Source organism: Leopardus geoffroyi, chromosome A3 (assembly GCF_018350155.1).
Source record: "Leopardus geoffroyi isolate Oge1 chromosome A3, O.geoffroyi_Oge1_pat1.0, whole genome shotgun sequence".
Taxonomy (NCBI): Eukaryota; Metazoa; Chordata; class Mammalia; order Carnivora; family Felidae; genus Leopardus; species Leopardus geoffroyi.
Genome location: NC_059336.1, coordinates 79,258,639 through 79,282,931, shown reverse-complemented (window position 1 = coordinate 79,282,931; position 24,293 = coordinate 79,258,639). Strand labels below are relative to the sequence as shown.

Genomic DNA, 24,293 nt, shown 5'->3' with positions numbered 1-24,293 from the left:
GTTCAGTTGGGTCTCCTAGGTATAAATGCTAAGAACAAAATTTCCCGCAAACACCCCCCCGCCCCGGTGTGATCTCAATGACTCCTTTCAGAGAATGATGTTCATTTTTACAGATGATGAAGGGGCAACTCCTGTTAAAAGAAGGCGTGTTAGCAGTGATGAGGAGCACACTGTAGACAGCTGTATCAGCGACATGAAAACAGAAACTAGGGAGGTCCTAACCCCAACTAGCACTTCAGACAATGAGACAAGAGACTCTTCAATTATTGATCCAGGAACCGAGCAAGATCTTCCTTCCCCTGAAAATAGTTCTGTTAAAGAATATCGAATGGAAGTTCCATCTTCGTTTTCAGAAGACATGTCAAGTATCAGGTCACAGCATGCAGAAGAACAGTCCAACGAAGGTAGATTTGAAGACTGTAAAGAGTTCAAGGACCTCCACTGTTCCAAGGATTCTAACCTAGCTGAGGAAGAGTCTGAGTTCCCTTCTACTTCTATCTCTGCAGTTCTCTCTGACTTAGCTGACTTGAGAAGCTGTGATGGTCAAGCTTTGCCTTCCCAGGACCCTGAGGCTGCTCTATCACTCAGTTGTGGCCATTCCAGAGGACTCTTTAGTCACATGCAGCAACACGACATTTTAGATACTCTGTGTAGGACCATTGAATCTACAATCCATGTGATCACAAGGATATCTGGCAAAGGAAACCAAGCTGCTTCTTGACATTAGATGTAGCATGTCTACTACTTTTAAGGTCCCTTCTCTCCATCCCCCACCCCCAAAGCTGTTTGTATAAGTTTTGCTTATTTCTGTTTTTGTGCTTCAGTTTGTCCAGTGCTCTCTGCTTGAATGGCAAGATAGATTTATAGGCTTAATTCTTGGTCAGGCAGAACTCCAGATGAAAAAATTTGCATCTTCAGTATACTTTCTAAAGGGCAATCAGATAACGGATATGTTTTATGTAATTAAGAGTTCACTGTAGTGGCTTTCATTTAATATGGCTGTCTGGGAGGAACAGGGTTCCCTGGCCCTGTACAATGTAATTTAAACTTACAGCATTTTTACTGTGTATAATATGGTGTCCTCTGTGCCAGTTTTGTACCTTATAATAGAGGCAGGTCGCCTCCGATCGCTGTGGTTCTTATTATCAAAATTAAGTTTACTTGTATACGGAACAACCACAAGAAATTTGATTCTGTAAAGAATCCTCTTTAGCTGTGGCCTGGCAGTATATAAATGGTGCTTTATTTAACAGAATACCTGTGGAGGAAATAAAGCACACTTGATGTAAAAATAATTGTTTTATTTTTATTGACATGACTGATTGATTGCTATTCTGTGCACTTAATTAAACTGATTGTGATGACTTTTCATTTGTTTACATTTAACATTGCTTTAGTCTTCTCAGATGAAAGTAATGAGGACACTGAGGGGGAGGGAAGCATTTCTCCATTATACTCTATTTCCTTAGTGCTGGCGGTGATCCAGAACGTAAGCTGCCCTGCAGCCTGTCGGTCCTCCGCCTGGAGTGCATAACCACTGCGGGGAGTAGCCTGATGACAAGGCCCAAGGCACCTCACTCCAACATGCTTCTGAACACATGGCTGCTATGCTACCTAAAGAGCTACAGACCTTAAAACCCTGAAGTGAAATAAAGGAAAAGTATCGACATGCCATTTATTTTTTTGTCTTCCTGAACTAAAACTACAGCTCAGAGTGGCTTGCCAGGACAAGCTTTAGTGGAAAACTTCAACTATCTGTACTCAGAGGCTCAATCTGTTCCCAGAGGAGCATCTATGGGAGGTAAGGTTAATACCTAATTTCCACATTGCTTGCTACTTTTAACCCAATGAGAGTCCAATTGTAGTAAAGATTCAAACAATGTTTTGAATTCTGTAAGAGGTCATGGATTTCATCCAATATAAATTAAGGGTGTTTTCTTTTTTAAAAGGATTGAGAAGAGGTAGACTTACAAAATCTTCTAACTAATTCAACCATTTAGGGTAGTCAGCTTCAGTAAACATTTTATTTCTTCAAAACGCTGCTTCTGCCAACAGGATTTCATGCCCTCTTCTTTACAAACAGGAACTCCTTTACAGTCCAGCTGCAACTCCGTTTGCCCTGGAGTAGGCACAAAATTCAGTGCAACTGTCGCATGGTGTTCTAGAAGAAAAAGAAGGAGCTTATTACTGCATTATGAAAACTATCCATACAGTACTACAACTGGCTTATTACAGTGGGGGTGGGGGGAGAAATCTTGAGTGTTTCCCAATTCTTATAACAAAGGATACTACTAACATCCCTTCTGGCCAGTTCCTATATCTCCATTTCATGCCGATCTTTTTATTTGTCAACTAAAAACACAGGGGAAATTCCCTTAAGACATCTTTTAAAACTTCCAGTGCAACACAGAAAATCCTTTCATTAAAACTCCTGAGGTACTAAAGGTAATCAACAAACAACATACAGTCCCATCTTCCAGGTTATATGCCAGCATCACTGAGAATCCATTGTTCTAGGTGCCACAATGTCCTTAACAGCAGTAACATCAAGGACAGAAGTATAGTGACAGTGGTAACCAAAACTGGGCTGATGTCAAGGGTGACACTGGTCAACACAGACCCTAGTGATTTAGGTGGCAGAAATGTGAAACTTCTAGACCAAGAGTTGAGGGGAATTAACTATACTTCTCTCTTCTAAAACCAGTACAATTACTATGCAACTAAAGCTTCATCTTTATCCACTACTTAGTATTTGTAACATTTACTTGTTCTACACCAAGTATACGTAACTTTTTACCATAACCAGTTTTATAAATTTCTCAAGTTTCTGTGAACTCAGATAAAAAAGCAAATTAAAAACAGCACAGATTTTTAAAAAGCAGTGTAACAGAAGGGTCAGTCCCAGCTTACTTTTCTTTAACCCTAAAGATTACTTACCAATTCTACATATTCGCCGGTGATGTTCCCATCAAACATTTGGAATGTCCCTCCTTTTTCAGCTTCTAATATAGCAAGAGATTTAGAAAATTTCTGCACCAGCTAACCAAGTAAAACATACAAGAGACATGTCATCCCATCATGCCCTATCACCTTTTGAACCTACAGGCAAAGTATTAACAAAATCATCACTGTGGTTTGGGGTTTTTGTTTTTTTCCTAATCCTGAATAGCATTTACTTACAGCTTCCTCTCCCTTTCTGAAGGAGAAAACCCAGTATTGTATCCCCTAAGTGCAGACATATTTCCCTAAAAATGCCCATCTTTTAGCCCCTTAAATTTTTTTAGAAGTTATCCTAAAGACCTCTGTCACCACCATGCTAGGTCTCTTCAATCATAAAGACATGGCTATCTGGGAAACCCAAAACCAGCTCCAGTTCTTAGTGGCACATTTTCTCCCCACATCAGCACTGGGGGCCCTAGCTTGGGAAGTTACTTACATCTTTCACAGTGAAGATGCTGTACAGCTGCTCTACAGTTGGGTCAAACAATTCGGTCATGTGCAGTGTCACCGTGGGGATCCTCACACCCAAACCCGTTGGAGATGAAGCCTGAATCTCAAGAAGAGTAGATGTTCCAAAGGATAAATAGCATGCCAGGAGATAAAGCTACTTAGATTTAAAACTTCAGTCTTTCAGTCTTACCAAAATGTCCTCAAATTCCACACTATACCTTCCAGACGCATGGAAAGAGCATGAAAAGCCTTTTTAGCACCACCAACCCCAGTTACTGTGAAACCGCTCATTGTGGCTATGAGCTAGCTCCTCGGCTCTGTTCTACTCCCAGGCCATGGCTTAACACCCCAAATCCTACTTGGACAAGTACATATGGCCCAGAGGGCACAAAGATAAGCAGATGAGGGACAACAGCACTTAAGGCCAAAGGCTGTCAATTCCCACCACCAGATTCCAAGAATGGGATCCCAAACCTCCTAAACCAAAAGTCTGAAGCGGTGTTTTCCACTGTGGTAGGTGAACCACAACATCACCAGGTTTTGTAATCTGCCTACCAAAAAACCCTGCCTTTGGAGCATTGAACTAAATTCAGTATTTATCCCACAAGAAAGCCTATTTATACATTCCCTTCCCTCAAGGATGAAAGTGTCATTTCATCATTTCCCAAAACAATGGCACGGGATACAAAGATGGATGAACTGGCCTTCCTCACTAGCCTTTGCAGCTCTCCATCATTTAGAGCTTTAAATATTCTCATTAAGCACTTCTTCTTCCCTCCCTATGTATTGGCCACCACAGCTCATACCTGCAAGGTATTCTCCATTTCCTTTTAAATGTCAATTTTAGGGGCGCCTGGGTGGCACAGTCGGTTAAGCGTCCGACTTCAGCCAGGTCACGATCTCGCGGTCCGTGAGTTCGAGCCCCGCGTCAGGCTCTGGGCTGATGGCTCAGAGCCTGGAGCCTGTTTCCGATTCTGTGTCTCCCTCTCTCTCTCTGCCCCTCCCCCGTTCATGCTCTGTCTCTCTCTGTCCCAAAAATAAATAAATGTTGAAAAAAAAAATTAAAAAAAAAAAAAAATAAATGTCAATTTTAGGGAAGAAGACAATAACCTCACTTCCACGCAGTGCAGGAATTATCTAGGAGTTCCTCAGGAATTAACTATACCTGTAATACCTTTCATTCATTCGATATTCAACAAAGATTTATTAATAAGCACCTACTATGTGTCAGGCACTGTGCTAGAAGCTGGAGATACAGCAGTCAATAAGACACCTTCCATGCCACCTGAGAGCTTACAGTGTAGCAGGGAAGATAAACAATTATACAAACAACTGAATAAATTATTCCAGAAAAGTCTTAGCAATTCTGTAGGCAAAACAGTTCACAATGTATACAATGCCGATAGTCACTAATCATGCGCTTACTTGTAACTAGCTCTCAACCTCCAGACTACAATTTTTATCCTGCAGCATAAAGAGTTGTTTCGGAAGCCTCAGACATAACCCTAACCTGGAAATCCAAGTACAGAGCAGAACTTGGGTAACTAGAAAAGGGACACACTGGTTGACAAGGGTGGCCTTCTACCCGTCTTAAGTGCCTTCATGTAATCTCCAAGGGCCTCTCTGACCTTGGCGGTGCCTGCAGTTTTCATAAGATCCTTCCGTATATCCCCATCTCCTTTCTTTTTACTCACGTTCATCTACAAATCAGAAACATACAAACATAAAAATCTGGTTTGATGTACTCTTACAACATCAGGACACATGGTTGGGAGAAGCACTATGACGGTGAGGGAAGGGGAAGAAGTGGATGTGAGAGAGATGTGCCAGGTTTCTTCACAGACTGAAAAGCTGTAAGGATTTTTTAATCCAAGGTCCACTGACTGGGTTGATGGCCAGATCTTGAGGGGACTTCTTAGAAATGTGAACTCCTTAATTTGCATACAAAATGTTGTGTGTATATGTGTATGTATTCTATTGATAATGTAGTCACACCCCATGGCTTTTATCAGGGTCTAGAAATGCGCTGTCCAGTATGGTAGCCACTAGCCACATTTGGCTATTGAGCACTTGAAATGTGGCTGGTCTGATTTGAGATGTGCTACGAGTGTGAAATAATACACACAACAGACTTTGAAGATTTAGTACAAAAAAAGACTGTAAAATAATCCCAATAATTTTGATACTAATTACATGTTTAAATGGTATTTTTATACATTCGGTTAAATAAAAATAAAAATATTAAAATTAATTTCATTTGTTTCCTTTAACTTTTTTAATATGGCTACTCGAAAATTTTAAATTCCATATGTGGCTTGCATTGTATTTCTATTGAACAGCGCTGGTCTAGTACCCCAAAGCCAGTGTAATTAGGAAAATCGAGTTCCCATGTAACACGGCCTTGGGCTACACTTTTTTGGTAGGGAGGAAGAAAGGAAGAGGGAGGGAGAAAAAGGGACAGTAAGAGTGGGGAGGAGGCAGACAGAGGGAAGCATCAGAAGGCCATTCTGGCTCTGGCAATGCCTCTGGTATTCTCAGAATAAAAAGAGATGTTGGTTTAAAATATTTCGCATCCCTATGATTCACTTGAGATGGGTATGGTCCCAGATCCTGGGTCCCACTTTATTCTGTAATGCCACCAAGGGTTGAACCGAAAAGACCAGTTTAATATGCTGATGAAAAACTTTTCATCATGCTGAATATAGCGACGTGAAATCACAGTGCTTAAAGGCATCAACCACATGTCTGAAGATGTGTATGAGACAGCGCCCCCCTCTTTTTTTTTTTTTTTTTTTTTTTTTTTTGAGAGCGAGCAGGAGAGGGGCAGAGAGAGAAAGGGAGACACAGAATCTAAAGCAGGCTCCAGGCTCTGAGCTGTCAACACAGAGCCCAACGCAGGGCTCGAACTCATGAACTGTGAGATCATGACCTGAGCTGAAGTCAGATGCTTAACCGACTGAGCCACCCAGGTGCCCGAGACAGCCCCACCTGTATAGCATTTTATAACCTTTAATAAAGGGAGGTTGTATGTTTCTCAGTATGATTTAATTTTTATGTCTTTGTAAGCCTTCATATTTAAATACATTCACAAATCAAAACCCCTTTGTCAAATTATCTTGGTTTGGAAAATACGGCTGCTGTACAAATGGTCCCTCCCCAGAACCAAGCTTTCGGCTCAAGAGGGCAATCACTGAGAATCAAGCCTGGGTGTTCCACAAGGCTCTAGCTCCCAGGAGAACTAGGAGAGCTAATCAAAAGCAACATGGACTAACTAGTTTATGAAAAACCATGCGATACAATCACAGCTAAAAGCTGAATATTTTCACATTCAAAGGAAACAGCAGAGATGCAGAAACAAAACCCCGTTCACCAAGCTGCACATCCGCCTAAGCACTTAACAGGACATACACTGTCACATTTATCTGATGCCACCCCTGAAAGATGAATTAGTCCCACTTCACAGATGAAAAGGCTGTGGAGGGCATGGTCACCTGCCCAAGGACTACACCTGGTGCATGGGGCAGTCTGGGACTTCCTCTTCTTTCCTACACACCCCACACTGCCCCCCACCCACCCAGCATAGTAAACCTTGGCAAACAAACCCTTTACAGTACACCACAACCACCGCACAGGAATCACAAAGTGTATTCAATAGTTTTTCAAATGCCCAACGTATACAGCAGAAGCTTGGACTTAAAAAACAAAACAAAAAAACAGATACCTCTCCTCGCTGTCATCTGTTTCATTTTCTTCAGAAAGGCTGAGTATTTCAATCAATCCCTTGTGCTTTGCACCAGATTCTTTAATTACACTTAAAATGAATAAAATACATTCTTCAATTGTAAAGTAACAACTGGTTTATGCCAAACTGCCTTAACTAAACAGCTCACCCTCCACACAGGGTGCACCACAGATGGTGACAAGGCAAGCTCAAGGCCTTCCCAGCACACAGGTGTTCTCCTGGCCCACAACAGAGATAGGCAAACAGCAAATGTGGAGGTAAAACCCAGCCAATGAAAATGCACACAAAATTAGGGGCCAGGTGGAGGCATGAGACGAGTAAGTGGACCTTTAACCCATGTTTCTGTTTTCCTCCCCCAATAATCTTTACCAGGATCAAAGCAGGATAAAGGGCTGTCTTGAAGAGCAGTCACATAAGGGATGGGAGGCCAGAAAGGGGCACGGAGTTGCGATCATGGAAAGCGTGAAGGGAGACAGGCTGTGACTTAGGGAAGTTGTGCTTGGGCCCCACGCAGCTAGATTTCTTTCAATACCGAAGTGCTGATTTCAGTGACAACATCAAGATGGCAATATAGTTATTCCCAACTTCAGTCCCCCTCACAAGACCAACTAGCAGCTATCCACAGGCAAGACACCACTGAGAATCCCAGAATGCAGAGGCAAGGTAGATGCACCCTTGGTGGACCAAAGACAAAAAAGGACCAAAGAGAAGGGTAAGAGAAGTGGTAACACTGACCAAACTGCCCCTCCCAAGGCCAGCACAGAGCTGTGGTTTCTTCAATGGGAAAAAAGTGGACATCCAGATCCCCGAGCATTGTGGGATGCTTCCCAGGAAGCCCATCTGGGTCTCAGCTAACAGGGACCACTGGGAATCAGAAGCGGGGGCAGGGCTTTCAATAACCAGAGCACAGATCTTGTTGGACGGTGTTCTTGCTTGCAGCAGTGCATGAGCAAAGATCCCAGCCAGTGACTCCGCCCATCTGCAGAGCTCAGCTGGTACTCTATGTGACCAGGGCGCTTGGTTGGCGATTATGCCTGATTTGGACTCCTAGTCAACTGGCTGAAACCAGCTGTAGAGCCCATTCTACTGCCCCACCCAGGCAAAGAAGCAAATTTGCAGACCCACTCAACTGCTGACGGAAGCCCGACCACAGAATCTGGGCAGCCACAGAGCCCATCCTCTAGCCCCACTTGGGCAGGAAGCCAAACCAGCAGCCCTGCCCAACTGTTCAGCACAGCTTCTGGTCCTATAAGCAGGGAGCCTGAAGAGTGTCCCTAAGCAGCCTTGAAGCCCAGCCTACAATTCTGCCCAAATGCTGGACACATCTTGTGGCCTTGTCCAGATAGGGAGCCCAGGCAGTGACCCTACCCAGCCACAGAGCACAGTCCCTAGCCCCAACCAACTACAGGATACAGCTGGAGGTCCATCCCCACCAGAGAACCCAGCCAGCAATGTTGCTCAACGAGAGAGCACAACCAGAGGCTACCTGTTCTCGAAACCAAGCCTGCAGACTTCTGGGGCACAGTCTGATCACAGAGCACAGCCTGAGATCAGGTCCAATCATGAAACTCTGTGGCCTGACCTCAACAGAGTCTAGCCAGCAGAACCATCTGGTCAGGATGGTCTAAGACCCCATCCAACCAGGAGCAATGGTGGAGACCCACCCATATTCCTGCCCTATCAGAGCCCAACCAGTGGCACTGCCTTTCCAGAGGACACATCCAGTAACCCCACCAGATCAGAGGTAACTACAGAGCCCAGCTAGTGACCCCAAGTGACCATGTAACACAGCCAACAGCCACACCCAGTCTGAAAGCCTGCCCAGCAGCCCTGCTTGAACACAGAGCCCAACAAGCAGACCCACCCTACCAAGGAGCCCAGCTAGTAGAGCCCTGACCCCCAACCTCAGAGCATGAGCAGTGGTCTCACCCAACTAGAGACCCTGACAGCATGCCCTGCCTACCATGAATGCGACTAGCTGACCCACCCAGTAACCCATTCAAGCTAAGCTGAATGGTGAAGATTTTTCCTACTGAAACAAACTGGTTAAGTCTGGAAAAGGAAACCACTTATATGTGCAGATACCAATGCAAGGAATTAAGGCTCAGGAAGAATCAGGTAAACATGACCCCACCAAAGGAAACTAACAAAGCTCCAATAACAGATCCTAAAGAAATGGAGATCCATGAACTATATAATCAGTAATTAAGAATTAACCTCTGGGGCACCTGGGTGGCTCAGTCAGTTGAGCATCCAACTTCAGCTCAGGTCATGATCTTACCACTTGTGGGTTCGAGCCCCAAGTCAGGCTCTGTGCTGACAGCTCAGAGCCCGGAGCCTCCTTCAAATTCTGTGTTTCTGTCTCCCTCTGCCCCTCCCCAACCCTTTCTTTCTCTCTCAAAAATAAACAAACGTTTTTTTAAAAAAAGAATCAATTTCTTGGGGAGCCTGGGTGGCTAAGTTGGTTGAGCGTCCAACTCTTCATTTTGGCTCAGGTCATTGTCCCAGGATCATGAGATTGAACCCCGCATCAGGCTGCACACTGAAGCCTGCTTGGGATTCTCTCCCTCTGCCCCTCTCCCCCACTTGCACTCTTCTCTCTCTAAAATAAATTTAAAAATTTTTTTAATTAAAAAAAAAGTTATGTTTTAACTAGAAGGACAGACAACTAAATAAAATTAAGAGAATACATGAGCAAAATGAGAAGTACCACAAGGAAACAAAGCAGAAATCCCAGAGCTGAAGAATACAATGACTGAAGAACTGCACAGAAAGCTTGAACAGCTAAATTGACCAAGCAGATGTAAGAACTAGTGAATGAGAAGATAGGTTATTTGAAATTGGCATCATAAAAACATAAGAATGTGACGGGCTCCTGGGTGGCTCAGTTGGCTAAGCACTGGCCTTCGGCTCAGGTGATGATCTCAAAGTTCATGAGTTTGAGCCCCACATCAGGCTCTGTGCTGACAGCTCAGAGCCTGGAACCTGCTTCAGATTCTGTGTCTCCCTCTCTCTCTGCCCTTCCCCCACTCATGCTCGGTCTCTCTCAAAAGTAAATAAATACAAAAAAAAATTTTTTTAAACATAAGAATGTGTAAAATCCACCAATAACAGTAATACACATAGTATATATATATTAAGAGTAAATATATAGTCAAAGTTAGATCTAATATTGTAATGGTGTTGCATAATTCAATTACAACTCTAATTTAAGGGGCGCCTGGGTGGCGCAGTCGGTTAAGCGACCGACTTCAGCCAGGTCACGATCTCGCGGTCCGTGAGTTCAAGCCCCGCGTCGGGCTCTGGGCTGATGGCTCGGAGCCTGGAGCCTGCTTCTGATTCTGTGTCTCCCTCTCTCTCTGCCCCTCCCCCGTTCATGCTCTGTCTCTCTCTGTCCCAAAAATGAATAAACGTTGAAAAAAAAAAAATTTAAAAGCTAAACATACTAAAAATGATCCTAACTACAATAATTTACTAGATACAGAATATAAAAATATGCAAATTATAACATCAAGAACCTAAAATATGAGGAAGGCAGAAGTATAAATTTCTGTATGCTATCAAAGGTCTTAGTAGTTTAAATAGCATGTTATAAATATAAGACATTTCATGTATGTCTCAGGGTAACGACCTGAGGAAAACCTGTAGTAGGTACACAAAAGATTATGATAAAGGAGTTAAAGCACACCACCACAAAAAGGCATGAGATCACCAAGGAAGACAGCAAGAGAAGAAGCACGAACATTGGATCTACAAAACAGGCAACAACAAAATGGCAAGTGTAAGTTGTTACCTATCAAGAATTACTTTAAACATAAACCATTAAATTCTCCAATCAAAAGACACAGAATGGCTGAGTGGATTAAAAAGAAATAATAGAGACAACATCCAATAATCTGCTGCCTGTAACACAGAGGCTCACTTTAGCATGATAGTGAGAGTGAGGGGGTGAAAAAGATATTTCAAGCAAATGGCAACCAAAAAAAAAAAAAAAAAAGCAGGAGTAGCTATACTTGTGTTAAAAAAAATATTAAGAAAAAAAGATGGTCAAAAAAAACCTAAGTAAGGTTGTTATATAATGGTAAAGGGATCAATTCATCTAGAAGATATAACAACTGTAAATATTTATGTACCTAACATTGAAGCACCTAAATATATAAAGCAAATACTGATAGATTAACTAAAAGGAGAAATAATTGGCAATATAATAATAATTGGAGACTTTAATATCCCATACTCAACAGTGGAGAGATCACCCAGACAAAAAATCAATAAGGAAACAGCAGATTTGAACATTATAGACCAAATGGAACTAACAGACATATACAGAACAATCCTTTAAATATCAACAGAATATACATTCTTCTCAAGGATCCACACAACATCTTCTGGGATAATTCACATTGGACACTAAACAAGTCTCAACAAATTAAAAAATATAAAAATTATAATAAGTATCTTTTCAAACCACAATGGTATGAAGCTAGAAAGCAGTAACAGGAGGAAAGCTGGAAAATTCACAGATACGTGGAAATTAAACATTTCTGAACCAATGGCTCAAAGAAATCAAAAGGGAAATTTTAAAAATAACTTGAGACAGGAGTGCCTGGGTGGCTCAGTCGGTTAAGAGGCCAACTTCGGCTCAGGTCATGATCTCACTGGTTCATGAGTTCGAGCCCCACGTCAGGCTCTGCACTGACAGCTCGGAGCCTGAAGCCTGCTTCAGATTCTGTGTCTCCCTCTCTCCCTGCCACCCCACCCCACGCCCCCGCCACACACTGTCTCTCTCAAAAATAAACATTAAAAAATAAAAACTTTAAAAAAATTAAAAAAAAATAACTTGCGACAAATAATAGAAACACACACACCAAGACCTATGGGATGTAGAAAAAACAGTTCTAAGCAGGAAGTTTGTAGCGATGAGCACATAAATCAAGAAAAAGAAGATTTCAAATAAAGAACCTAACCTTATACCTCAACGAGCCAGAAAAAAACAAAGCCCAAAGTTATCAGAAGAAAGCAAATAAGAAGCATCTATAGATTCAATGCAATCCCTATCAAAATGCCAATGGAATTCTAAAATTTGCATGAAACCACAAAACACCCTGAACAGGCAAAGCAATCCTGAGAAGGAAAAACAAAGCTGGAGGCATCATAATTCCTGATTTCAAACTTTATTACAAAACTACAGAGATCAAAACAAAATAGTAGTGACATGAAAACAGACAAAGACCAATGGAACAGAATCAAGAGCCCAGAAATAAATCCATACATATATGGTCAACTTGTATTTGACAACGTAAGCAAAAATACTCAATGGGTAAAAGACAGTCTCTTCATTAAATGGTACTGGGAAGGTGTACCTGCATGGCTCAGTCGGTTAAGTGTCCAACTTCAGCTCAAGTCACGATCTCATGGCTCATGGGTTTGAGCCCCATGTTGGGCTCTGTGCTGACAGCTTGGAGCCTGGAGCCTGCTTTGGATTCTGTGTCTTCCTCTCTCTCTGCCCCTCCCCTGCCCATGCTCTCTCAAAACTAAATAAACATTAAAAATTTGTTTTAATAAATAAATGCTACTGGGAAAACTTAATATTCACATGCAAAAGACTGACACACTGGACCCCTATCTTATACCACTCAAAAAAACTAATTCAAAATGAACTAAAGACTGAAATGTTAAGATTTAAAACCATTAAACTCCTAGAAGGAGGATAAAAGCTCCCTGACAGCAGTCTTGGCAATGATTTTTGGATGTAACACCAAAACCACAAGCAACAAAAGCGAAACAAGTAGGACCATCTCAAACTAAAAAGCTTCCGCAAAGAAAAAAATCAGTCAACAAAATGAAAGGGCAACATGCAGAATGGGAAAAAATATTTGTAAACCTTATGTGATAAGAAGTTAATATCCAAAATTTATAATGAACTCCTAAAACCTGACAACCACCCAAAAAAAAAAAAAAAAAGAAATAATAATCCCAGTAAAAATGGGCAAAGTACATAAATAGACACTTATGCAAAGGAGATGTTTAAATGGATGACAGGTACATGAAAAGGTACTCAACATACTAATCATCACGGAAATGCAGATCAAAATCACAATGAGGGGGCATGTGGGTAAAGCAGCTGACTCTTGATTTTGGCTTAGGTCATGATCTCATGGTGGTAAGATCAAGCCGAGAGTGGGAGCTTGGGAGTCTCAGCGTGGAGCCTGCTTAGGATTCATTCTCTTTCTCTCTTTCTCTTTCTCTCTCTCTCTCTCTCTTTCTCTCTCCCCCTCCTCTCCCTCTCCCCTACTTGCACATGCATGCTCTCTCAAAAATTAAAAAAACAAAACAAGGGGCGCCTGGGTGGCGCAGTCGGTTAAGCGTCCAACTTCAGCCACGTCACGATCTCGCGGTCCGTGAGTTCGAGCCCCACGTCGGGCTCTGGGCTGATGGCTCAGAGCCTGGAGCCTGCTTCTGATTCTGTGTCTCCCTCTCTCTCTGCCCCTCCCCCGTTCATGCTCTGTCTCTCTCTGTCCCCAAAAAAATAAATAAACGTTGAAAAAAAAAAAATTAAAAAAAAAAAAACAAAACAAAACAAAACAAAAAGATCTATGGGAACAGGGGCACCTAGGTGGCTCAGTTGGTTGAAAGTCTGACTCTTGATTTTTGGCTCATGATCTCAGGGTCATGGGATCAAGCCCCCATTCGAGCTCCGAGCTGGGTGTGGAGACTGCTTGGAATTCATTCTCATATTCCCTCTCTCTCTCTCTTCCTCTCCCGCTGCCCCTCTCTCCTGCTCTCTCTCTCTCTCAAAAATAAAATAAAAAAATTTTAAGTTGAAAAAACAAAAAACCAAATCACAATGAGGGATCACCCTACATGTGCTGGAATGGCCAGGATCAGAAAGAGATAACAAGTGTTGGTGAGGATGTGGACAACAGGGAACCCTTGTGTGCTGTTGGTGGGAATGCAAATTGATGCAGCCACTGCGGAAAACTGGATGGAGGTTCCTCAAGAAAATTGAAACAGAAGTACCATATGATCCAGCAATCCCACTTCTGAGTATACCAGTAAAACCTTGGTTTGTAACCAGAATTCGTTCCAGAAACATGCTTGTAATCCAAAGCACTTGTCTACCAAAGTGTTTTCAAGTTGTGCTTGTTGTGGGCTCAGTTGTGATCGGTTGTGATCATGTGCCATTTGGCGTCACCTACTACTCGCATTGCAAGATACTGCTCATTTACTGAGTTAAAATTACTGGAAACGTTTGCTTGTCTTGCAGAATGCTCACAGAACAAGTTACTCACAATCCAAGGATTTACTTATATCCAAAGGAAATAACATCACTATCTAAGAGACATCTGCACCTCCATGTTGACTACAGCATTATTTACAGTTGCTAACACATGGAAACAACTGAAGTATCCACTGATGGATAAATGGATAAAGAAAATGTGTACACACACACACACACACACACACACACTATTATTCAGTCATAAAAAAAAAAAGGAAATCCTGCTGTTTGGAACAACATGGATGGACCCTGCGGGCATTATGCTAAGTGAAAAAAAGTCAGACAACAACAAAAATGATATCTCATTTACATGTGAAATCTAAAAAATCAAACTCCTAGAAACGGAGAGTAGATTGGTGGTTGCAGGGAGCCAGTGGTGTTGAAGGTGGTCAAAGGAAACAAACGGTCCAAACTTCCAGTTACAGGAAGAGTAAGTTCTGAGGATGTAATATACAGCCTGATGACTACAGTTAACATTATTATATTATATATTTGAAAGTTAGTAAGAAAGTAAATCTGAAAAGTTCTCAACATACACACACAAAAATGGTAACTACATGGGATGAGAGATGTGTTAACTAACCTTATTGTGATCATCATTTCTAATACATACATACACACACACACACACACACACACACACACACACACACCATCAGGCCATATACCTTAACCTTATACAGTGTTATAAATCAACTGTGTCTCAATAAAGGTGGGAAAAAATTAAAGTTTAATTTAAAAAAGAAAAAAAAAAAACGACCAGTGTTGACTCTTCCCCAGAGGGTCCCACTTGCCACCTCTGGGGCTCGCTGCTAGAGGAGAAAAGCACAAGGGGTGAGGGTAGGGCATCCTCAGCCTGCCCTCTAGCTGCTGTCTTGGAGTAGCTGAGTCTTATCTCACAAAGGAGGTGGTTGCCACTTTGAGGTGAGGGAGACATAAGAGACACAAGGCCACGAGATTCCCTGGGACACTCGGAGCCCTGTGCTGTGGGTGGGGTAGGGTGAGGGTGTAAGGTGCCAGACCCTGCCATGTCCAGCCAACAGCAGACAATGAAGGAGCAACAGAGAGAAAACCTCTAGCCAGAAGGTCCCAGGCAGGAGTGGACTTTTGACACTTGTGGAGCACCTTCCTGGGCTCAAGCCCAGCTCTAGCAAAGAGGCCAGTAGGGCAAAAGCCCAAGGCCAGCTTGCTGTGGAACTCTCTAACCCAACTCTCAAGAAAGGAGCCGACTCCTGGGCAAAGGCCCAAACTTTAACTCAGTACAATCTTCTACAACTAGATCTCTCCCTCTCCCCTCCTCTTCCTTTTCCCCTTTGTCTTCATATCCATGATTATTTCAACAAGTATTCATTGAGCCCAGACTGTCTGTCAGCCAGGAACTAGGCACCACGGCAGAAACTTACTCTTTTAACAAACACACAACGTTCCAGACAGTGATCTGGGCCTGGAAACAAAACCAATCCATCCCTAACCAAATGACTTAAAGAATGAAAACAACACAAATGTTCATCAGCTGATGAACAGATAAACAAAACATGCTATATCTGTACAACAGAATATCATTCAACCATAAAAAGGAATGAAACATGCTACAACATGGATGAGTCTTGAAAACATTATGCTAAGTGAAAGGAGCCAATCACCTCCGTGTGTGACCCAAAACTATAAAAGTCCTAGAAGAGCCCAGGCAGTAATTTCTCTGACACTAACCACAGCAACTCTTTTCTAGATATGTCTCCTGAGGTAAGGAAAATAAAAGCAAAAATAAACTATTGCAATTACATCAAAATAAAAAGCTTCTGCACAGCAAAGGAAATGATCAACAAAACTAAAAACCTACTGAATGGGAGAATATATTTGCAAAAGATATATCCAATAAAGGATTAGTATCCAAAAGGTACAAAGAAATTCTACAGGGGTGCCTGGCTGGCTCAGTCAGTACAGCCTGTGACTTTTGATCTTGGGGTTGTGAGTTTGAGCCCCACAATGGATGCAGAGCTTACTTTAAAAAATAAAAATATTTTTTTGAAAATAAAAAACTTCTATAACTCAACACCAAAAAATAAATAATCCAATCTAAAAATGGGCAAAAGACACGAACAGACATTTCTCCAAAGAAGACATACAGATGGCCAACAGACACATGAAAAGATGTTCAACATCACTAATCATAAGAGGAATGCGAATCAAAACCACAATGAGAGATCACCTCACATCTATCAAAATGGCTAAAATCAAAAATACAAGAAACAGGGCACTGGGCTGCCTCAGTCAGAAGGGCAAGCTTGATCTTGGTGTCATGAGTTTGAGACCCACATTGGGTGTAGAGATTACTTAAATAAATACATATTTTAAAAAACAATAACAACAGGAGAAATAACAAGTGTTGGTAAGGATGTGGAGAAACGGGAACCCTCCTGCACTGTTGGTTAGAATGCAAACTGGTGCAGCTACTGTGGAAAACAGTGTGAAGTTTCCTCAACAAATTAAAAATAGAACTACCCTATGATCCAGAAATCACACTACTGGGTATTTACCCAAAGGAAATGAAAACACTAATTCAAAAAGATATGCACCCCTATATCTATTTCAGCATTATTTACAATAGCCAAATTATGGAATATTTTATTCCAATATATATATGTGTATATATATGTATATATACACACACAGACACACACACGATGAAGTATTATTCAGCCACAAAAAAAAATGAAATCTTGCCATATGCAACAACAGAGATGGATCTCGAGATCCATCCAACATTAATAAGTCAGAGAACGACAGATACCATATGATTTCACTCATATGTGGAATTTAAGATGAGTCCGAGTAATATATACAATTGTTCAATCCCTATATTGTACATCTGAAACTAATTTAACACTTATGTTAACTATACTGGTGTTAAAATTTTAAAAAAAGGGGGTCATTCACAAAAGACCACATACTCTAGGATTCCATTCATAGAAGTGTCCAGAAGAGGCAAATCCACTGAGACAGAAAACAGATCAGTGGTTGCCAAAGACTGGGAAATGACTGCTAACGAGTTCAGGGGTTTTTGTGAGTGATGAAAATGTTCTAAAATCAACTGTAGTGATGGCTGCACAACTCTGTGAGTGTGCTGGAAACCACTGAACTGCATACTTTACATGGATGAACTATATGGTATGTGAATCAGATCTCAATAAAGCTGGTATTTTTAAAAATCCCTGCCCTGATGAATGGGGGCTGGAGGGCAACCAGATAAATAAAATATTTAAGTAACCATATAAAGATACCAAATAACAGTGCTGTGGGGGAAAATAAAGTGGGAAGGGAGACAGTACAAGGAAGGGACCTGCGATCTTTGTATAACATAGATAGGTGGCTTCACTCAGGACAAGGACCTGAAGGACCCAAAAGAGTCCGCATGCAGAGAAGAGTGTTCCAGCAGCTCCAGAAAACTCTAGGGCTCACAAGTGCCTGGCAGACAAGAGTCCAGCTGCAATCAAAGAGCTCTAAGCAGGGGCGCCTGGGTGGCTCAGTCGGTTAAGCGTCCGACTTTGGCTCAGGTCATGATCTCGCAGTCTGTGAGTTTGAGCCCCGCGTCGGGCTCTGTGCTGACAGCTCAGAGCCTGGAGCCTGTTTCAGATTCTGTGTCTCCCTCTCTCTGACCCTTCCCCGTTCATACTCTGTCAATCCCTGTCTCAGAAATAAATAAACATTAAAAAAAAATTAAAAAAAAAAAGAGCTCTAAGCAGCTGTGTGATGGGAGAAAGGGAAGCCCCCAGCTTGTCGGACATGACAGAAGGGTATCCGTAACTATGAAGACCAATTCAGGGGCCAGTAAGTGCTAGGCTCATATCAGGAGTTCTAAAAATATCTGCTGAACAAATGAATGATAAATGAACCAACTCTGCCCCAAGGCTGCCTCCAGCCCTAGCTGTCCCCTGAGCCCCGTTACCTTTCCAGCTCAGTCTGATGTTCCACTCAGAAGAAATCCTTTGCGGCTGCTGCAAGAAACCTCACCTTCTACCTGCTTCAGCTCACTGATCACACGGTGTCCACTCTCATTCTCCACGACGATACCCACCAGGAGGTCGTGGAGCTTCCCCTTGGACAAGCTGGTAGCATCCCGCTCTGTCCTGCCAGGGACCAGAAAGGAAGAGCCGTGAATGGAAGCCCCAGCTGGTATCCACATGCCCAGGCTGGGGCATCAGGGCAGTGAGATCCTCTCATCTCCTCTCAGGCAGCCTTGACAGACCTACCAATCTCAAAGTTCCAAATGTGCTTCTTAAATCAGATTTCCACCAAATATCTTTTCATATTCCCGCTCAGTTCCTTAGGATACTATTATCCACTATGTAAAGTAGTATTTTGTCTTCAAAACACTAGCTTATTTGGGGGCAAGGGGTCTAGCAATCTCACCCATTGGAAATGGATGGGCAAAGCGGCCATACAAAAAGTCAGTAATAACCGAATTAATTTTAATCACAAGACAAATGATCAAGTGTTTTCACACATATATTATCTCATGCAATCTTCCCAAATAAATGCTTCCATTTTAGGGAGTGGAAACGAGGTGAGAGAAGTCCCTGGTGTGTCATGGTGACAGTGCTGGGAAAGGAGAGGCCAGGGCTCCCTCAATAAGCCGCTCACAAGCTGAAGGCTTTACTCTGCCCTGACCTGCCTCAACATCAGCTTGATGGCCTTGAGGTAACACAGCCCTCAGTGATGCTGCATCACCTCCTGAAACTCTGGGGCAGAGAGGGAGGCAAGTATCATGTTCCAGATGACATCCAAAAAGGATGTACAACCGCTCAAACTCCTAGAAGGCGGGGCTCACTAAAAGCCAATCGAGTTAGATCTACAGCTGAGATCCAATTTCCTGTTCTTTCCACTACACGCAGACCAACGGATAAGCGCGCCCACACGCGCACACTCTAGCTCCTTTTAACTTCTAGAAACATCAAGAGGGGTGGGGGGTGGGGGAGTCTTAAGGTCACAGACTGTCAAAGTTGAAGAGGTAAGTCAGATACCATTCGTGGGGCCCAAACCAAGTTTCACAAGAAGGAAACTGAAGTTCCACAGCCAAGTGCAGATAAGCCCCCAGGTCTCCGGACTCACCTGAGGCTTATTTACAGCAGCGCTCTGAGCAGCTGCGGGGGCGGGGAGAATCCTCTGCACCTGTGCAGGCCCCGCCCTACGGAGGGAGCGCCGCGGCCCGAGAGGCCTGGCCACCCCACCCCGCAGGGCACCCGGAGCCCAGTGCTCGCAGAGGGGCCCCACCATCCGGCCCGCCGCTGCGGAGGAGGAGGCCCGAAAGCCCCGGCCCCCGCCCGGCCGCACCAGTGCCAGTTGTTCACATTGGTCCCGTCCTCCCGCTCCTCCACGATCCAGCGCGGGTCCCCCGGCCCCATTTGGCCATGTCTACGCTGACGGAGCGGCCTCCGCGGAGAACAAGAAAGGGCCTCCGTGCGGGATGCCCTGCGGCTCCGTAGCGACGTTTCCGGCCTCCGAGCCCGAGATCCGAGCGTTCGCGGCGCCCAGAAGGTGCCAGAAAATCCCGCCCCCTACGCCGCCCCGCCCCGCTGCGGGGCGCGGAGAGAGCAGGAGCCCTGCCGGGGATCCGGGGGCGGGGTTGCGCGGAGCAGTGCAGTGTTGGGGCCTGGAGGCCGCGAAGGCCAAACGGGGTCGCACGGTCTGGGAGGCAGGGGTGATGGGGGCAAGGCGTCCGAGAAGTACGGCTGGAGAGGGGCGCGATCCAGGAGCCCCGGGCCCGCCAGGGGATTGGCAAGTGCAGAGCCCAGGAAGGGGACCTTCGGCCGCCTGCAAAAAACCGAGACGCCGTTTAAGGATTCTTTATTACTATCGCAGTGATTATTTTCAGTGCAAGCAAGTGGTGGGTAAGGGACGCCTGAGGGAGGTATTGGGGATGCAGCTGGCAGGTTGTCAGCGGCCCCCCTAACGGTATTCGGTGAACCTGGTCCTGGAGGATGCGCCCCGAGCACTTGATCACCCTGTTCGCGGTGCGACAGACTCCAGCTCGGAGCGCGCGCACGGTGCGCTGTGGTCTGTGCTGTGCGCACGCTCTTCACGCCGCAATCATATTCTGTTCCTGCAGAGTTGGTTCACCCTGGTTCTCACGCCTTTCCAACACCTATGCAAGCAGCACGAACTGCCAAGTTCTGTTACTTCAGAAATGTTTATATTCTATGCACGTAATAATCCTTCATAGATGACCAAAGAATGTGATTGCAAGCAAAAAAAAAAAAAAAAAAAAGTGATAGCAAGCGCCTATTATTGGAGCTTACAGCAATTTTTCAATAATTAAGTCGATGTTGATGACTTCTTTCACAAATTTTCACCGTCCTACAAAAACTTTGCACCAACTATATGGACACTGTTACTAAGATGTCAATGGATATTTATTTAGCAGGGAAAACGAATAATGACAATGAAAGGGTGGAAGTACCTGACTGTTTTCTTCCTTTGCCTGTGTTCTGTGCTCATCAAATTTACTGGGGGAGAACATTTTCTCCATTTGCTTACTGGAGCTGCTGCATTCCAACATCATCTTCAGAAAAGCTATCCCAGTTGAGTAAACAAACAAAATAACATTGATCCCCAAACAAAATAACATTATAATTTCACCTTTCATAGCTTTACTTCACCAAAGGCATGAACACTGACACGAGGTGTCAAATAAGGAAGAACTGCAGTGGCAATAGTAAGTGGGCATCGTTTTCTTGTGGGTTCGCTGTTTCATCTTTTATCTAATTCATAAAGACGGGCACCTGGCTGCCTCAGTCCATAGAGCATGCCTGTCTTGGTCTCGGGGTCCTGAGTTTGTTCCCCACATTGCGGGTAGAGATTACATAAAGAGTATTACTAATAGAACATTACATGGTAAGATTTATATATATATAAGCAACCTAGGGGAAAACAAGACTTACCAGAAAACATACAAAGGCAGAAGCTATAATTACTAAAATTTTATGTGAACAAAAATATTTTCTAACATTTATACAAAAAGAAATTATCCCAATGGAAGTGACTTTATTAAAATGGAAATGGAAAAGGTATTATTCTTTGTAGGTAATTGATCAAGAATTAAATTGACCTGGGGCACCTGGGTGGCTCAGTCAGTTGAGCACCTGACTCTTGGGTTTGGCTCAGGTCATGGTATTGAGCCCTGCATCTGGCTCTGCACTAAGCGTGGAAGCGTGGAGCCTGCTTGGGAGTCTCTCTCTCTCCCTCTGCCCCTCTCCCCACAGCTTGTGCTCTCTCTCAAAAAATATAAATAAGTAAATAAAAATAAAATTTTAAATTGGCCTAAAAGAAATTGCTCCAAAAAATAATTTTCACAAAGAAAATCTTCAGAATTAATGTAATTATTATTAAAATATTTGTCTTTGGGGCACCTGGGTGGGTACGTTGGTTAAGTGTCCAACACTTGATCTCTCTGTTTAGGTCACGACTTCACGGTTCATGAAACTGAGCCCAGCATCCAGCTCTGAGCTAACAGCTCAGAGCCTGCTTGAGATTCTCTTTCTCCCTCCCTCTCTGCCCCTCCCCTGCTCTCGCGTGTGTGTGTCCTCTATCTCTCTCAAAATAAATAAAAATTAAAAATAAAATATTTGTCTTTAAAAACCAGTGAAGGGTCTCAAAGAGATATCTGTACACCCATGATCACAGCAGCATTATTCACAACAGCTAAAATGTGGAAGTAACCCAGTGTACATTCACAGATGAATGGATAAGCAAACTGGTATATACATACAGTAGACTATTATCCTTACAAAGGAAGGAAATTCTGACATATGCTACAACATGGATCAATCTTGAGGTTCACTTTATGCTACTAATGTGAACTTAGCATATTAACATTATGTTAAGTGAAATAAGCCAGTCACAAAAAGACAAATACTGATTCCCCTTATCTGAAGTGTTTAGAGTAGTCAGATTCACAGAGACAGAGAGAATAGTGGTGGCAAGGGGCTGGGGGGAGGGCGGCATGGGAGTTACTGTTTAATGGGTGTAGAGTTTCAGTTTTACAAGATAAAAAGAGTCCTGGAGATGGACAGTGATGATGGTTGCACCACATTTTGAACGTATTCAATACGTTCAAATACACTGACCTGTACACTGAATGGTTAGGATGGTAAATTTTGTTATGTGTGTTTTGCCACACACACAAATCAATGAATCGATGAGTAAAAGACTGTTGGAGAAGAGCATTTTCACACAGTATGAAGGTGCCTCACACACACACACACACACACACACACAAACTCATACAGTTTGCCACTTAATTACAAAAGGGAGAAGTGATCTTTACAAAGGAGAAATCTGGATGCAAGAGATGAATCAGAGGAATCTACCCCCAAAACCAAGAGCACATTGTATACTCTGTATGTTAGCTAACTTGACGATAAATTATATATAAAAAATGAAGTTTTTTTCCATTTCTAGGAAAAAAAAAAAAACAGTCACTGCTCTACATCCTACTTCTTACAGCACGGAAAAAAAAGAGAGAGAGAAAATGAGACTAACAACCTTAACCAAATGATCAAACTCAGCATCACCAACAGTGGAGCAAATGGACATGGATACACTGTCACCCATGCAGTATTCCTGTGCAAAGTGCTTAATCTGAATCAAAGCATGCAGAAACAACCAGAAAAGCCCAAATTGAGGGAAATGCTGCACGATGGGGCTGGCTTGGACTCTTTGCAAATAAACATTTCGTGAATGTCAAAGGAAGACTAGAGAGGGGTGCCAGGCTGTGGCTCAGTCAGAGCATCCAACTCTTGATCTTGGGGTGGTGAGTCTGAGCCCCACCTTGGGTGTGGAGACTACTTTTTAAAAAGGGGGGCACTTCTGTGGCTCAGTCAGTTAAGTGTCTGGCTTTGGCTCAGGCCATTATCTCATGGCTCGTGGATTCAAGCCCCGCATCAGGCTCTGTGCTGACAGCTCAGAGCCTGGAGCCTGATTTGGATTCGGTGTGTGCCTCTCTCTCTGCCTCTCCCCGACTTGCGCTCGGTCTTTCTCAAAAATAAACATTAAAAAAAAGAAGAAGACGATGACCGAAGAAATGTGACAACTAAGTGCAATGCACAATCCTAGAGCTCCTGAATCCAAAACAGTTTAAAATGACAAAATTCGGGAAATTTAATTTGCATTTAAATTGCATTTCAGACTGCTTATTGAATAACATTGGGTCAATGTTAAATTTTCTGAGCATTGAATTTTGGTTAGAAAGGAGAACATTCTTGTTCGTTGGAGAAAAGGGCTGATTATTTAGGGGGTAAAGTGTCATGACATCTGCAATGAACTCAACTGATTCAAAGAAACAGATAAAGCAGGTGTGGCAAAATGTTGACAATTTGTGACTCTAGGTGAAGAATATCTGAGGGTTCCTTGTACTACTCTTGCAACTCCTCTGTAAGCTTGAAATTTTTTTTCAGAGTAAAAATTGAGGGAAGAAGTTCAGTCAAAACATCTTCAGGCTCGGGGCGCCTGGGTGGCGCAGTCGGTTAAGCGTCCGACTTCAGCCAGGTCACGATCTCGCGGCCCGTGAGTTCGAGCCCCGCGTCGGGCTCTGGGCTGATGGCTCAGAGCCTGGAGCCTGTTTCCGATTCTGTGTCTCCCTCTCTCTCTGCCCCTCCCCCGTTCATGCTCTGTCTCTCTCTGTCCCAAAAATAAATAAACGTTGAAAAAAAAAAAAAAAAACATCTTCAGGCTCAAAGCAGTGGGCTCCACCCTTTGTAACCATCTGTTCCTAAGATGGGTAAATATCACACCACAACATTTACTGAACCGCTACTGTGTGTC

At 43.2% G+C, this 24,293-nt stretch overlaps 2 protein-coding genes across 11 annotated transcripts in view; one reads left to right on the top strand and one right to left on the bottom strand.

Annotated features, from left to right (window-relative positions):
* Positions 1-1,371, top strand: part of USP34 (ubiquitin specific peptidase 34) — a 252,897-nt gene extending 251,526 nt beyond the window's left edge. For all 10 annotated transcript variants that reach the window (XM_045446153.1, XM_045446155.1, XM_045446151.1 and 7 more), the window contains one exon: positions 114-1,371. In XM_045446153.1, coding sequence (XP_045302109.1) covers positions 114-721 — 608 coding nt within the window. In that variant the 3' untranslated portion in view covers positions 722-1,371. The remainder of the gene's footprint in view (positions 1-113) is intronic.
* LOC123581380 (activator of 90 kDa heat shock protein ATPase homolog 2-like) lies at positions 1,287-19,886 on the bottom strand. The gene is made up of 8 exons (XM_045447445.1): positions 19,806-19,886; positions 18,486-18,601; positions 7,928-8,226; positions 5,079-5,150; positions 3,437-3,604; positions 2,938-3,039; positions 2,301-2,352; positions 1,287-2,161 (listed from the first exon to the last, which is right to left on the bottom strand). Exons 1-8 carry the CDS (start codon positions 19,874-19,876, stop codon positions 1,989-1,991), a joined length of 1,053 nt encoding a protein of 350 aa, XP_045303401.1. The 5' UTR covers positions 19,877-19,886; the 3' UTR covers positions 1,287-1,988.
* Positions 19,887-24,293: the final 4,407 nt, after the last annotated feature.